The sequence below is a fragment of the Lithobates pipiens genome, unplaced genomic scaffold (assembly GCF_037356315.1).
Source record: "Lithobates pipiens isolate NorthernLeopardFrog02 unplaced genomic scaffold, aLitPip1_a1.2 Scaffold_8, whole genome shotgun sequence".
Taxonomy (NCBI): domain Eukaryota; kingdom Metazoa; phylum Chordata; class Amphibia; order Anura; family Ranidae; genus Lithobates; species Lithobates pipiens.
In genome coordinates this window covers 269,564,050-269,580,532 of record NW_027507903.1, presented here as the reverse complement: position 1 = coordinate 269,580,532, position 16,483 = coordinate 269,564,050, and the positions used below count along the sequence as shown (strand labels likewise).

Sequence of the window (16,483 nt, the reverse complement as noted above, 5' to 3'; positions counted from 1 at the left end):
GCCATAAATCTTTCCCATAGTTTGAAGACGCTATAACTTTTACGCAAACCAATCAATATACACTTATTGCAAATTTTTTTATCAAAAATATGTAGAAGAATACATATCGGCCTAAACTGATGAAGCAAATGTATTTATTTGGGGGATATTTATTATAGCAAAAAGTAAAAAATATTGTTTTTTTTTTTCAATATGGTGAAGTGGTTATAGAAAAGGGAGGGGAAGGGTTACAGGTTTTCAAAGGCAATGTACAAAGGATCATCTTAACAGTCAGGAGTATTAGACTGAAAAAAATATACAGAGAATATAAAAATGTTGATCAAAGTGTTGCAAATTATTTGTAAAATATTTAAAATGCTGCTTGAAACTAATAGTTGTTATAGAGATATGATTACATATCAAAAGCCTCCACTTTCTGTCCTGGACAACAGGAAGAAAGAATAACTCTCCAGATTGAGGAAAATATCTCTAAGCCCTTGTACACATGATCGGAGTATCCGTCGGAATGTGTCCTATCGGACCGTGTTGTCGGATAATCCGACTGTGTGTGGTATGCATCGGACTGATTCCGTCGGAATATCCGTCGGACCCAATTTTCCAACTTGTTGGAAATATTTTCCGACCAACTGGTTCGATCGGACATACTCCGATCATGTGTAGAGAATTTTGATCGGACCAAGTGCCACGCATGCTCAGATCAAATTCCTGCATCAAAGCTATCGGCTACTAGCCTGAATGTAGTCCCATCGTAACGAAATTACGTCATCACGTTCTGAAAGATCTGATTTTTCGATAACTTAGTCCGACCGTGTGTATGCAACAGTTTCGGACAAGATCTGACGGACAAAATCCGATGGACAAAATCTGACGGATTTGGTTGTCGAAATCTCCGACCGCGTGTACAGGGGCTAAGACAGCTGTCACTAAAACAGGTATCCCAATTTGGAAAAAAATTCCACACCTCCTGTTCTGGTGACAACGGTAAAATTTGGATTCCCCATTGCTTCCTTTCCCTGTTGCGATGGACACCAGGACAAATAAAAAAGTGAATCTTCCCAGTGGGGACATAGACAGACATAAAACCCCAATAGTAGTTGGAACACTTTTCTACTCTATCCAAAAAAAAAGTTTGGATTCTAGATATTATTTAGTATGAGTTACCTAAAAAAAAAGATAAGTATCAAAATTACCATAAAATTACATTTGTAATTGACAGCTGAACTCCATAATTATTAATTGTCCTAAAAATCTGAGATCAGTATAGAATGTTCTTGGGAGTTACTAATTGTTGTATGATCATTCTAATTATTGGTTTCTGAGAGAGTTCCCAATTGGGTGAGCTTAATTTATCACTTACAGTGCCTTGAAAAAGTATTCACACCCCTTGAAATTGTCAACATTTTGTCATGTTACAGCCAAAAATGGAAACTTATTTTATTGGCACTTTATGTGATAGACCAACAGTGGCACATACCGTATTTTTCGGACTATAAGGCGCACGTAAAAGCCTAAATTTTCTCATAAAATCGACCGTGCGCCTTATAATCCGGTGCGCCTTATATATGACCTTCGTGGAAAAAGCCACCCGGTCTCTTACCGTAAACTGACGTACCGTAAACCTCTCTTAGGTTGTTCTACTGCGTGACTGATAGCGATGAGTTTGAAATCCGCTTCGTAAGCATGTCTCTTAACAGGAGCCATTTTTGGGGCAGCGGGTATACCGTAGAAAATGAACGAATGAATGCGCACACCTCCTGACTAAGATGGCCGTAATGCCCAATCCAAGCAGTGCAGCTTCGTGAGCATTACGGCCATCTTAGTCAGGAGGTGTGCGCATTCATTCGTTCATTTTCTACGGTATACCCGCTGCCCCAAAAATGGCTCCTGTTAAGAGACATGCTTACGAAGCGGATTTCAAACTGAAGGCTATCAGTCATGCAGTAGAGCATGGAAATAGAGTAGCTGCGAGAGAATTCAACATTAATGAATCAATGGTACGAAAGTGGAGGAAGCAAGAAGATGCCCTGCGCCAGGTAAAGAAGACCAAACTGAGTTTCCGAGGAAACAAAGCAAGATGGCCACGGTTGGAGGACAAAATTGAACAGTGGGTTATTGAACAGAGAACCGCAGGTAGAAGCGTCTCTACTGTCTCTATTCGACTCAAAGCAACAGCGATCGCACGCGACATGGAGATCAACGACTTTCGAGGAGGTCCCTCTTGGTGCTTCCGTTTCATGAAAAGGCGGAATCTCTCTATCCGCACAAGAACCACTATGTCACAGCAACTGCCAAAGGATTACGAAGAAAAGCTGGCCATTTTCCATACCTACTGCAAGAACAAGATCAATGAACAGAAAATCCGACCAGAGCACATCACCAACATGGACGAGGTCCCCCTTACCTTTGATATCCCTGTAAACCGTACTGTCGAGAGAACAGGGACCAGTACGGTATCTATACGCACTACAGGAAACGAAAAGTCATCCTTCACTGTAGTTCTCGGTTGCCAGGCTAATGGCCAGAAACTACCACCCATGGTAATTTTCAAGAGGAAGACTCTGCCAAAAGAAAAGTTTCCGGTTGGCATCATCATCAAGGCTAACCCGAAGGGCTGGATGGACGAGGAGAAGATGAGTGAGTGGCTGAGAGAGGTTTACGTCAAGAGACCGGGCGGCTTTTTCCACGAATCTCCATCCCTATTGGTCTGTGACTCCATGCGCGCCCATCTGACAGATACTGTCAAAGCCCAAGTGAAGAAAACTAATTCGGTGCTTGCCATCATTCCAGGTGGATTAACCAAAGAACTGCAGCCACTAGATATAGGTGTCAACAGGTCGTTTAAAGTTAAACTGCGAGCTGCGTGGGAGCATTGGATGACAGAAGGCGAACACACATTCACCAACACAGGGAGGCAACGCCGGGCGAGTTACGCCACTATCTGCCAGTGGATCGTGGATGCCTGGGCGAAGGTATCAGTCACCAGTGTAATCCGAGCTTTCAAGAAGTCCGGAATTATCACTGAACAGCTAAGTACCGGTACCGATGACAGCAACGAGCCTGACTCGGATACTGATGAGAATGATGAGAGGGATACGGGCGTGCTTGATGCCGAAATCGCCCAATTGTTAAACTCAGACACTGAAGATGAAGAATTTGATGGATTTGCGGGAGAAGAATAAAGTGAAAAAGTGAGTGTCTGGTTTTGTACGGTATTCACCGGTAACTGAACAGTGTTAATAGTTATTGAAGAATAAAGTGAAAAAATAATTGTCTGGTTTTGTATTTAATTGAACAGTGTTAAGAGTTATTGTTATAGACCATTTTATGGTTATTGCTAAAGAGTTGAATAAAATTTGACTTACAGTACCGCATCCGAGTTGTGTTTCATTAAATGCGCCTTATAATCCAGTGCGCCTTATAGTCCGATGCGCCTTATATATGGAAATATCCATTATATTAGCCGGTCGTTGCTAGTGCGCCTTATAATCCGGTGCGCCTTATCGTCCGAAAAATACGGTAATTGTGAAGTGGAAGGAAATGATTAATGGTTTTACATTGTTTCTACCAATAAATATCTGAAAAGCGTGGCATGCATCTGTGTGTAATTTAATCTCAGTATAAATACAGATGTTCTGTGAAGCCCTCAGAGGTTTGTTAGGGAACCTTAGTGAACAAACAGCATCGTGAAGGCCACGTAACACACCAGACAAGTCAGGGATAAAGTTGTGGAGAAGTTTAAAGCAGGGTTAGGTTATAAAAAAAAATATCCCAAGCTTTGAACATCTCACAGAGCACTGTTCAATCCATCATCTGAAAATGGAAAGAGTATGACACAACTGCAAAACAGGCCGGGCAAGGAGAGCATTGATCAGACAAGCAGCCAAAAGGTCCATGGTAACCCTGGAGGAGCTGTCCTGCACGCCACAAATTTGGCTACTATGGAAGAGTGGCAAGAAGAAAGCCATTGTTGAAAGAAAGCCATAAGAAGTCCCGTTTGCAAACGCGAGAAGCCATGTGGGGGACACAGAAAACACGTGGAAGAAGGTTCTTTGGTCAGATAAGACCTAAATTGATCTTTTTGGCCTAAAAGCAAAACTCTATGTGTGGTGGAAAACTAACACTGCGCATTGCCCTAAACGCACCATCCCCACCGTGAAGCGTGGTGGTGACAGCATCATGTTGTGGGGATGCTTTTCTTCAGCAGGGACAGGGAAGCTGGTCACAGTTGATGGGAAGATGGATGGAGCCAAATACAGAGCAATCTTAGAAGAAAACCTGTTAGTGTCTGCAAAAGACTTGAGACTGGGGTGGAGGTTCACATTCCAGCAGGGCAACGACCCTAAGCACACTGCCAGAACTACAATGGAATGGTTTAGATCAAAGCATATTCATGTGTTGGAATGGCCCGACTTAAATCCAATTGAGAATATGTGGCAAGACTAGTAAACTGCTGTTCACAGATGCTCTCCATCCAATCTTACAAAGCTTGAGCTATTTTGCAAAGAAGAACGGGCAAAAACTCCACTCTCTAAATGTGCAAAGCTGGTAGAGACATCCCCAAAAAGACTTGCAGCTGTAATTGCAGCGTAAGGTGGCTCTTCAAAGTACTGACTCAGGGAGGCTGAATACATTTTGAAAACCATTTATAATTTTTCTCCACTTCACAATTATGTGCCACTTTGTGTTGGTCTATGACATAAAATCCCAATAAAATACATTTAAGTTTTTGGTTTTAACATGAAAAAATTTGGAAAATTTCAAAGGGTATGAATACTATACTTTACACTGTACTTGTTCTGTTTTTGTTTACCTCTTACACAATGCAACCATAAATGATGACAATCCTTCTATACAATCGATACATGATTGAATATATAGTTTTGTCAGTATAAAAATAATCATAGTCATATGGCATTTTATGCTGACAGCATTGTATTTAATATATTTATAAATTAGTATGTAGAAGATAGACATCTTTGCCAGCTTAGAATAGGTTGTGGTAGGAGGGTATTGTTTTGAGCCCTAGCTAGACCATTACACCTTTAGGAAATATACCATGTTGGTTTTTGGTTATTTATTACTATTAACTCACTTATTAAGTTATAGTAAAACAGTTGACCAGTTCATATTTCTCATAATGTAATTTGCTTTATAGTGCAAGTTTTTTATTTATTTTTTATTATTATACTGTCATCCATTTCAAGCAATGAAGAGACTTCCTCAAATGGCTTTCACTAAACGTACAAGGATAGAATAAAAAGTCTCCATGTCTATTACTTGTGAGTGTGTTAGAATATATCAGTTTTCGTCATTGACTAATATTTTGTCATGGTCCAAATTCTATTTTGGCAACTAAGTCCTCACAAAATTCTCAGCTTCTTCATTGAATGTGTAGTGATTTCTGAGCTTCTTCAATAAATGCCTAATGATTACTCAGCTTCTATACTAGGATCTTAGTGATTTTCCAACTCTTTCATTAGATGCATAGGGATTTCTCAGCTTCTTTATTGGATGCACACAGATTTCTCAGCTTTTTCATTGGGTGTATAGTGATTTCTAGCTTCTTCATTGGATGTTTAGTGATTTCTCGGCTTTTTCATTGGATGCGTAGTGCTTTCTCAACTTCCTCATTGGATACAGCTTCTTCACTGGATGGTGATTTTTCAGATTCATTAGGGATGACCCGAACACCCCCTGGTTCGGTTCGCACCAGAACATGCGAACAGACAAAAAATGTGTGCAAACATGCGGACACCATTAAAGTCTATGGGACTTTAAAGGCTTATATGCAAGTTATTGCCATGAAAAGTGTTTGGGGACCCATGTACTGCCCCAGGGGACATGTATCAATGCAAAAAAAGTCTTTAAAACGGCCGACTTTTCAGGAGCAGTGATTTTAATAATGCTTAAAGTGAATCAATAAAAATGAAATATTCCTTTAAATATAATGCCTTGGGGGTCCCCCTAGTCTGCCTGTAAAGTGGCGCATTGGTCGCATGTGTTTTACTGTGCCGCAACAAACTAACATTTCTAAAGGAAAAAATATAATTTAAAATTGCTCGCAGCTGTAATGTATTGCCGGATCCTGGCAATTTAGCTAAAAAAATTGAGGGAAAAATTGGCTCGGGTCTGGTAGGGATTTTAAAGGGAAAAATGGTGTGCGTCCCCGCAAAATCCATACCAGACCATTATCCCGAGCAAGCAGCCCGGCAGGCCAGAAGAAGGAAGGGGCGAGCGCCAGGCCGCTTGCCCTCAACATGGGGTGGGTGCTTTGGGGTCCCTCCCAAAGCACCTTGTCCCCATGTAGAATGCCATTAGTTGTGGGGGTCAGCGGGTGGGGGGATTATTGGAATCTGGAAGCCCCCTTTAACAAGGGGGCCCCCAGATCCCACCCCCCTATATGAATGGGTATGGGGTACATTGTACCCTTACCCATTTACCAAAAAAAGTGTCAAAAATTAAAAACCACAATACACAGTTTTTGACAATTCCTTTATTACATAAGAGAAAAAAAGTGTCCATCCATCTTCAATCAAAAATACTCCATGGGAGGCGTCTCACCAACTGCTGTCTTTGCGCTGTGATAGCTGTTATATGGGCAAGGGTGGAGTCACCCACTGTTGTAACCGGATGACCCCACCCCCCTCTGACTGCACATAACTTTGAAGAATATGTAGATGTGAGAACCTGCTTACCTTGTGTTATATATTTGCATCTTTAATCATATTATGTATCCTTAAACTTAAACCTAAAAATTTTAACTTTTGACAGTACTAATAGAGACTTATGTTTTCTGGTTATAGCTCCAGGAAAAGTTGTGAATCTAACTGTTGAAGCACTCAATTCATCTGCAGTAAATCTTACCTGGTTTTTACCTCGACAACCTCATGGAAAAATTACCAGCTTCAAGATAAGTGTTAAACATGCAAGAACTGGAGTAATAGTAAAGGATACAACTGTAAAAGTGGAAGAAATTTTGAATGGAGCATTGCCGGAGTGTACTGTAAGTGTAGTTCCACTCTGTAGGCTTTACAGCATGTTTGGGCTGGAATTTAGATCAAAATGTGATTACCAAGTAAAAGTAAAACAGTCGACACATTTATTGTGTGATGCTAGATGTTTTTTTCTTTTTCTTTTCCATGATGTTACATATCTAAATAATTTTAATAAGAGTCATTTTTCATTGTACTAATTGAATACATACTTAGAACATACATAAGTAGAACTGTGGCCAAGCTATGTATGGACATTCAGATATTTACATATTCTTAGCAAGCAATAAATAAGCTTAAAAACAAGCCATTTAGGACCTCTCCTCATGCTGAGAGAGTCATCCTTGAAAGATAAGAAAAGAAAGATAAGAATACCCTTTTTAAGACCATTATCCACTAGTAATGTGCCAAGCATTGAAACCCATTGAAAAACATTGCAAACCGAACATAGAGGTTTCCTGCTGTAATAGGACTGTACCAATGTGATTAGGCAGTAGAGCACCTGCCAACCTGTAAGGACACATATTAGCAGAAAACATTTATGTGTGATCTATCAGCTTCACAGAGGCTCTCCTCTCTATTTTTTTTTTTTTTTTACACCTGTGTTCACTTTTATAGTGCTTTCATAGCTGCCAGAGGGCTAAGCACATTTTAAATGCAACAATACATCAATACTGCCTCTTTTTAAATGTATCTCCTAGTTCAGTATACCTGAGTACATTGCTGAGGATACCAGACTCAATGAGCACTAAAAGTAAAATAATAAAATAAAACAATACTTTGTAGTGACTTTAGATGCTAGCTTGGCCGCCTTTTCATAAAAAAAAAACCAAAACAAAAACCCCATCAGAACTGTTTCCTATTTATAAAATATTGTAAAACATTTTTAGTCATAATTTTCTTGACCAGGCTGGTAAAATATTGACTAGATGGCAACAAGGCATTACAGATATGATATACAGATAAATGAACACAAAATGCAAATACACAAATACAAACTTTGCTCATATAGCAACCAGGGGTCAAGTCCTGGTGAAAAAAGTGTGGGAACTCCCACCCAAGATCCACTCCCCCACCAGAAAAAAAAATGATACGCTCATATGCATGAACGCTTCAAAAGTGGTATTTTTCATCCAATTTTTGTATTGTGTGTATGAAGCTTAAAGCCCCGTACACACGAGAGGACTTATGTCCGACAGACTTCCGAAGGAGTTCTGTCGGAGTTCTGCCGGAGTTCCGACAGAGTTCTGACGGACTTTTCGGCTGAGCGGACTTGGCCACACACAATCACACTAAACTCCGACGGATTCGAACGTGATGACGTACGACTGGATTCGAATAAGGAAGTTCATAGCCAGTAGCCAATAGCTGCCCTAGCGTCGGTTTTAGTCCGTCGGAATAGCATACACACGAGCAAATTTTTCGAAGGGACCGGGTCCGGCGGAGTTCCTTCGGAAAAATTTGAAGCATGTTCCATATTCTAAAGTCCTTCAGACTTTGGCGAGTCAAAAGTCCGTTGCAGCCCACACACGATCGAATAGTCTGACGGAATCAGTCCGTCGGACTTTGGATGTTGAAAAGTCCGCTCGTGTATACGGGGCTTAACTGTTAAATATGGTAATTCTCTGAATAATCAGCATTCATTCAATTGTGCTTCCATGCAAATTTTCTGATCTTTATTGGGGAATTTTATTTTGTATATAGAGTGTTTATGTGGTGAGTTTACACTTTTCATTGAACAGAGTTTGGATAACACAGGATTAAACGGAAAGGTCATAAATGAACTGCACATTATCTGGACAGAATGCTTGGGGAGATAGTGATGTGTTCCTGCTTAGGAGATGTATGTTAGCTTAGGGGGCTGCAAACTCTGCAGGGCTCCAACACACACTCGCTGCTATTCCAACCCTTCACATATTTCCACATAAACGTCCCTCCTGGCATTAAACGTTGCCAGGTATTGTGCTCAGCTTACCACCGCAAACTAATGTTCCTCCCTCAGCTCACCTCTCTGCCTGCATGTCCTGTGAGCAGAATAGCTGTGCTCCTCCTCCGGGTTCTCTCATCATATGGCACTGAAGATAGAGGAGGGGGGGATTCAGCAGACACACAGAGCAAGTATGCAGGAGACTGGGGGGGGGGGGAGATGAGGAGACAGAAAATCAGGAGGGGCCGGCGGGGAAGAGCGCATCATGAGAAGTCTGACAAAATACAATCTCTTAGCAGCAGGGATCTGATCTACCCATCAGCTAGCTGTGATTGACAGGTAGATAGAAGCGGAAGCTGTCATGGGGCCCCCTACTGGCAATGCCTGAATGGTCAGGTGTACGGCACTTACTATTGCGAGCTGTGTCGGCGGCTGCTGGTGTAGCACCTGCCACACAGCTTGCATATTTCAAAGTCTTGCAGGACACGGCTGCTAACGGGAACTGAGTTCCTGTTGTGGAAAAAGCACAGGAACTCCGTTCTCATGCGTTCCAGCAGGACTTGAGCCCTGAAAGCAACCATAGCTAAAAGCATTCATTATAATTCTACATCAACATAAAATAGATCCTAAATTAGCCTAAGTTAGGTAGGCTTAGGTATATAGCATATCCTCATACATGAATAAAAGTTTATACAGTATGTATATGTATGTATATAAAATCTGTGGATCAATATTCAATGAAAAGTCACATGTTTATTATAATAGGTATGCTCAATAACATACATTTTGGGGTTGATTTACTAAAGTGCAAAATCTGATGCAGCTCTGCATAGAAATCAATCAGCTAAACCAATCAGCTTTCAGGTTTTTTGTTAGTACAGCGATCTCCCCTGCTGTGCTATTGTGTTCTGACAGGAGGAAGGCCTTCCTGCCAGAACACTTCAGTCAGTGCTCTTAGCCGATGAGAGCTCTGAACGGGAGCTGGTTGGCAGACCGTTTTGGGATATGACCCTTTGACAGAAGCCGGACAAATGGCTAGCTTCTGTCGGACCTGCTGGCATATACATGGGCCAAATGTCGGCCGGTATTTATTGAACCGGCCGATGTTGTTCGATATTTGGCCTGTGTGTACTAGACTTTAGAAGCCAATTGTAGGTAAATAGTTTATACCACCATGAATTCCTGCGCTAAACAAATGATTATAAAGGAATAATTGATGATAAAAGTGATTGCTAACTTTCAGGGTTGCTGCTCTCAAAAGTGAATGTGTATTAAATATAATTAGAAGCCGATTGGCTACCACGAGGAGCTGAAATAGATTTAACACTCTCCAATTTCAGTAAATCAACCCCAGTAAAGGTGAGATATATATAAAAAAGGACACAACTTATTTTTTTTTGTCAGGAATAGACGTTATTAGGTTAATGACATTCAATTACAAAAATACTGGTGCAAGAATCATGCATTTTTTAAGTTATAGCAATTCTTTTGTTTTCCACTGATGGGACCACTTTACCCAAAACAAATTATTTCTCATTAATGTGTTTCCACTCCCTCTGACAAGACCTCAACCAAAGTCTTACTTTCTTGACTATTCCATTGTTTATGTATTGTACACTATGACTTTTGACACCATCATTTGGCTTTGTCTCATGGCTCAAAATAGGAATTATGGTGGAAAGCTCTGACCTTTAATGTCATTTAGAGACATAAACCCTTGTACACACGGTCGGAGATTCCGACAACCAAATCCGTCGGAGTAATTCAGACGGATTAATTCCGGAAGAGGTCCAGAAGTGATGTTGCATACACACGGTCGGACTAAGTTGTCGGAAAATCCGATTCTACATAAAGTGATGACGTTATTTTGTTACGACGGGACTACGTTCAGGCTAGTAGCCAATAGCTTTGGTCTAGGAATTTGATCTGAGCATGCGTGGCACTTTGTCCGTCGGAGTAGGCTACACATGATCGCAGTATGTCCGATCGGAGCATTTTGTCGGAAAATTTTACCGGCAAGTTGGAAAAGTTGGTCCGTCGGATATTCAGACGGAAACAGTCCGATGGAGACCACACGCAGTTGGAACATCCGACAAAACGGTCCGATAAGACACATTCCGTCTGAAACTCCGACAGTGTGTACAAGGGCTAAGAGATTTAAGAAACCAGCATGTGATTCAAATTACAGTAACCAGGCATAAGTGTACTTTTGCTGCAATTTTCCACTAAATATATTATATATATGAGGGTGATACATGTTAAAACATATTTATACTTCAATTTAGCAAAATTGTTGCAATGTAAAGTGTTAATTTTCTTTTTAGGATAAAAGTGAATCATTTTTATGGCGCACAACTAGTGCTTCCTCAACCAGAGGTCTCTCTACAACCACCGCCTCGTTTGTATCACGTGCAGTAACTTCTAGGACTTTTAATGCCATTTGGAATGAACCAATCACATATATTGTAGGCCAGCTTAGACCATACACAACATACCTATTTGAAGTTTCTGCCTTTACCAATGAACCTGGCTATGTTGACAGTACAATTGTCAGGACACCAGAATCAGGTGAGTAAAAAACATATACTGTTTATAACATTATATTTTTTCAGTTCTGTATATTAAATTGGTTATCTCATGCCCAAAATATACTTAAACTATGAAAAATGTTCAGGTTGATATTTACCATAATGTACCCATGATTTTGTTCCTAGAGCAATGGGGTAAAGAAGAAGAAACCCTAAAAACAAAGATGATTCTATTTTCCTGATTTGTGGCCAAAATGGAATGTTTGTGGATGCTTCTAGCTGTAGAACAGAGTAGGGAAGGTCATATATGAGCTGCTGCTTACCAATTGGTTGCTTAAATATTACCAGCATTGTATTGGGGTGGGGAGAGAATAAAATTTGACTAGGGAAACATGGAACTTACACAGAGTTGTTCTACTTCACCTTAAAAGAGAAGCATGGCCAAAGCTTTTTTGGTTGTACTTCTCTTGGTGGTCACAAGAATGCACTTACTTTTGCTCTGCTGTGACCCAGAGTCAGTTTATAGCCGTCTACTGCCTGCTATAAGCTGAAAGAACAAAACTGCATAAGGCGTTGGCAGGATCCTGATAATACTATCAGGACCCACCCAGCGGCCTGATTGACAGCTGGTTCCACCTCTCAGTGCACATCTGAGAGCTGGAGCCAGCTGAACCGGGCCCCCCTCCAGCCCAGCATGACACTGAAGGAGCAAAGTGGAGAGCAGTGACTGATAGTCACTGTTCTCCACTCTGTGCAGACTGAGAACTGAGCAATCAGTGGTCATGTGATCACTCTGTTCTCAGTCTTAGAGCCAACGTGGGGCAGCTGCAGCATTGAGGTGAGTACGATTATTTTTTTAAAACCCATACTTCTCCATTAAGTTGCTGAGGAATGAAGGGAAATTAATTATAAGCAGCCGTAGGGGCCACTTTAAAATTAATCTGTTGCTTTACCTTGCATAAACAAAGCACATGTTCATTTAAAAGCATAACATAGAAAGCATTTGGCATAGAGAATAAGTCCCTCAAAGTCAAAACAAGTTTAGGTGCCAGAAGGAAAGAGCTTCTGATGTTTGTTCAAATTGTCAAGAATAAATCATGAACAAGTACTTCATCATTTACTTGTCAGGTTTAATGTTATCAGTTTAATGTGTATCTCATTGAAAGAGTATATGAGTTATAGGAATGCAATGTACTGTGGGTCACTGCTTTCAATTTGCTTGTGCTTTTTAAGAAAACTTTTCTGTATGGTTAATGTAAAAAAAAAAAAAAAAAAAAAAAAGAAATCTGTTTGAGCTCCTGCCAAAGTGTATAAAGACAGGCTAATCTGTAACTAAGTAAGGCTAGGTGTAAAGACCATACTGAATAAAATGGAGTCTATGTGTAATTTCCATTTTACTAATATTTAGGGCCCTTTCACATCATAATACAGTGTGCTGCAAAACAAAAACATACACTGAGAAGCAGGGCCAGATCTAGGGGAGTGATTGGATGTCAGATTTCGGTTGCACCCCCCCTTCCTCCTCCAGGACCAGTGCTATCAGTGAGGGGGTCTGCCCCTATCTGCTGCACCACACTGTTTGTTTCCATGTTGCAGGGGGCCAACTCAGGCTCATCTGCACCATAGCAATGATGTTGATCCAGACGTCCTGCTTCTGTCCAAACCTTCTCCGTCTCCCTCCCTCTGCCATGATGCCACAGTCAGGTTTGAAGGTAGGACTCTATTTTTAAAGATGGAACTGAGGACTCTTTTGTGAAGGGGGACTCTAATGTGATGGGGGCTGCCTCTAATATGATGGGGGGGGGGGATTCTAATGTGTAGGAGAGACACTAATAGGAAGGGAGGGCTCTGATTTCAAGAGGGAGACTCTGATGTGAAGGGGGCTGCCTCTGATGTGATTACTGATTTTGATTTTAAGGAGTTTCTAATACGAGGAGGTTGGCTCTGATGTTTAGGGGAGATGCTAATATGAGGGTGTTGTAAAGAGAGGGTTGTAATGTGAAGGGGGGGGCTCTCTAATATGAAAGAGGACTCAGATGTGATGGGGGACTCTGATGTGTAGAGGGCTAAGTCTAATTTATTAGGGGTCTCTGATTTGAAGTGGGGAGACTCTGATGTGAAAGGGGAACTCCGATGTAAAGGGGGAATCTAATATAACTGGAGGACGCTAATATAAAGGGAGAACTCTGATGTAAAAGTGGACTTTGATATAATTAAAGAATGTTGATGTAAAGGTGGACTTTGGTGTAATGGGAGAGGGGATCTGATTGGAAGGGGAGGGTTCTAATGTGAAGGTGGGACTCCCCCAAAGAGAGGGTGACATCATTATCCAGTACCAAATACAGTTTCCTTTAGTCCAACAAATACAGTTGGGAAATGGGGTGCCCTGTGGATTTGTATACCTTTAAAGAGTGCTGTAAATGAAAAAAGGTTAAGAAATGCTGACCTAATACATCAGTTCCTTGTTGGCGACACATAGAGAAAGAGGGAAGTACCCTTTTTACTCCTGCAGTGTTTCCCAGTGCTAAACCTTTCATCCAATTTCTAAATGCCTACATTTGTACATTTTAAAAGTCAATTCAAAGGAATAGTAGTGGTAAAAAAAGCCCTTGTGGATTTAATAAATTTTTTTGGGGTTAAATTCTCCTTTAAGGGGGTGTGGCAGGGGGCGTGTTCTATGCCTACATATGTTTGTTGGTAGGTGTCCCTCATTCCCATCTCAAAATGTTGGGAAGTATGCAGCCAGTGCCAGCTGGGAGAGCTATAAAGCCAGAAAAAAAACATACAGATATCTTGAGAGGATAAAATTGCATAAGAGTATGCCCCCCCCCAACTTTTTTTACTGCAGCCCCAGATCAGACAGGCTACATCTGGCCCTGGCACTGAAGCTTATTGCATTTTGCAGCCAGTTCTAAATTAACGGGTTGTCAATGCTGAATACATTATTTTTTTCAGCACAGGGCAGTGCAACATATAGAGCTTATATAACATAGGTAAGTTGCTATGCACTATAGATGTGTGTTTACAGTGCATTACCTTGTGTTGTGGTAACACGTGTTATAACACGGGTTATGGCACTGCTTATAAAATGTGTGTTATTGTGTGAACAAGCTCTTAAACAGACTTAAATGTTACTTTTTTTGTGTTTTTATTCATTTATTTCATTTTTGTGTTTGTACCTATGAATATATATATATATATATATATATATATATATATATATATATATATATATATATATATTTGTCGCAAATTTAAAGTGATTGTAAAGGTTTGCTTTTTTTAATGAAAATAACAAACGTGTTATACTTACCTTTTCTGTGCAAGGGTTTTGCACAGAGCAACCCCAATCCTCCTATTCTGGAGTGCCACGCTGGCGTTCCTGGCCCGTCCCCTTTATTGGGTGCCCCCACTCGCTCCTGCGTCCTGCTGCTGCGTCCACTGACAAAGACAGTGGGATTCGGTCCTACCCCCGCCCCCATGTCAATGGATTTGATTAACAGCAGCAGGAGTTAATGGCCCCCACTGCTATCAATCTGTCCAATGAGAAGAGACACAGCGAAGGGATGCCGCTGGACTTGTGCGTGTCGCTGGATCGGATTGGGCTCAGGTAAGAAAAAGGGGGAGAGCTGCAACAAAGAAGGTGAAAAACCTTGAGACTTTACAATCACTTTAATTAGAAGCCAGCTAAATCAAGCCTTTAACTGAACCATAACTGAAATCCAGCCCAGGTCACCTAGAAATATTTGTATTGCCTGGCAAATAATATATTTTCTTCTTGTAAGCTAAAGTATATATTGATTTTTGTTTTCATTTCCTAGTGCCAGAAGACCCCCCTCAGAATCTGATTAAAGGCAATATTACTACAAGATCATTCTCTGTGACATGGGATGCTCCAACCATTGTGACAGGAAAATTTAGCTACAGGGTTGAACTGTATGGTCCATCTGGTATGTGGAGGTTATTATTTAGTTGTACAATAATACCTTTAGCTATTTTTTTTGTTTTAATTATGTGAGCTTTTTCTATTTTTTTTTCTGTTACAATTGGTTGTATCCAAATACAGATACTGTATCATCACATGTAAATGTGGATTTTGATACAGTTTAGCATATCGAAAATTTTAATCTATAAAGCCCTTTTCAGTAAAGTTTTACTAGGTAAGAACGGATTATAGGGAGGCAGTGTCCTATCCAACAGCATAATGTACAGTCATTTTTTGCATAATGGACATTATCTGTAACGTAACTGTCAATGTAATACTGTGAGTGTGTATATAACCTTATACTTGTGTAGCGCTCACCCCTGTAAGGGCCTGCTGATTTGCCACAGGTTCCTTACCCTACTAGTGCAATGGCAGGCAGGAACACAGCAACATTTACTCTTCTGGTTTATTAAGCAGACCAAGGATTTTTTTATATTTATTGCAGAACAAACTTGGATAAGGGCACTTTCAACTGGGGCGGGGGGGGGGGGGGTGTCGCCGGTAAAACGCTGCAATTTTTAGCAGAGCTTTACCATAATTTTAGCTGCGCTTTTTGGCTACTAGCAGGGTTCTTTCCCCCCCATTAGCAGCCGATGAAGGGGTTAACAGCGGCAGCTTCGGCGGCACTACCCATTGATTTCAATGAGCAGGGGCGCTTTAGGAACGGTGTATACACCGTTCCTAAAGCACCCCAAGGATGCTGCTTGCAGGACTTTTTTTAACGTCCCACAAGCACACCGCTCCAGTTGGGCTTTCATACTGGAGTGACAATAGAGGCGCTTTGCAGGCGCTATTTGCAGAGGCTAACGCCTGTAAAGCGTCTCAGTGTGAAAGTAGTCTTATGCCGCGTACACACGAGCGGACTTTTGAATGATTCCGTCAGACTATTCGATCGTGTGTGGGCTGCAACGGACTTTTGATTCGCCAAAGTCTGACGGACTTTAGAATATGGAACATGCTTCAAATTTTTCCGACGGAACTCCGCCGGACCTGGTCCCTCCGAAAAATTCGCTCGTGTGTATGCTATTCCGACGGACTAAAACCGACGCTA

The 16,483-nt window shown here is 41.0% G+C and overlaps 1 protein-coding gene across 4 annotated transcripts in view; it reads left to right on the top strand.

Moving 5' to 3' along the window:
* Window positions 1-16,483, top strand: part of PTPRQ (protein tyrosine phosphatase receptor type Q) — a 429,454-nt gene that overhangs the window by 147,389 nt on the left and 265,582 nt on the right. For all 4 annotated transcript variants that reach the window (XM_077471954.1, XM_077471952.1, XM_077471951.1 and 1 more), the window contains exons 14-16: window positions 6,804-7,003; window positions 11,244-11,487; window positions 15,269-15,397. In XM_077471954.1, the coding sequence (XP_077328080.1) occupies window positions 6,804-7,003; window positions 11,244-11,487; window positions 15,269-15,397 (573 nt within the window). The remainder of the gene's footprint in view (window positions 1-6,803; window positions 7,004-11,243; window positions 11,488-15,268; window positions 15,398-16,483) is intronic.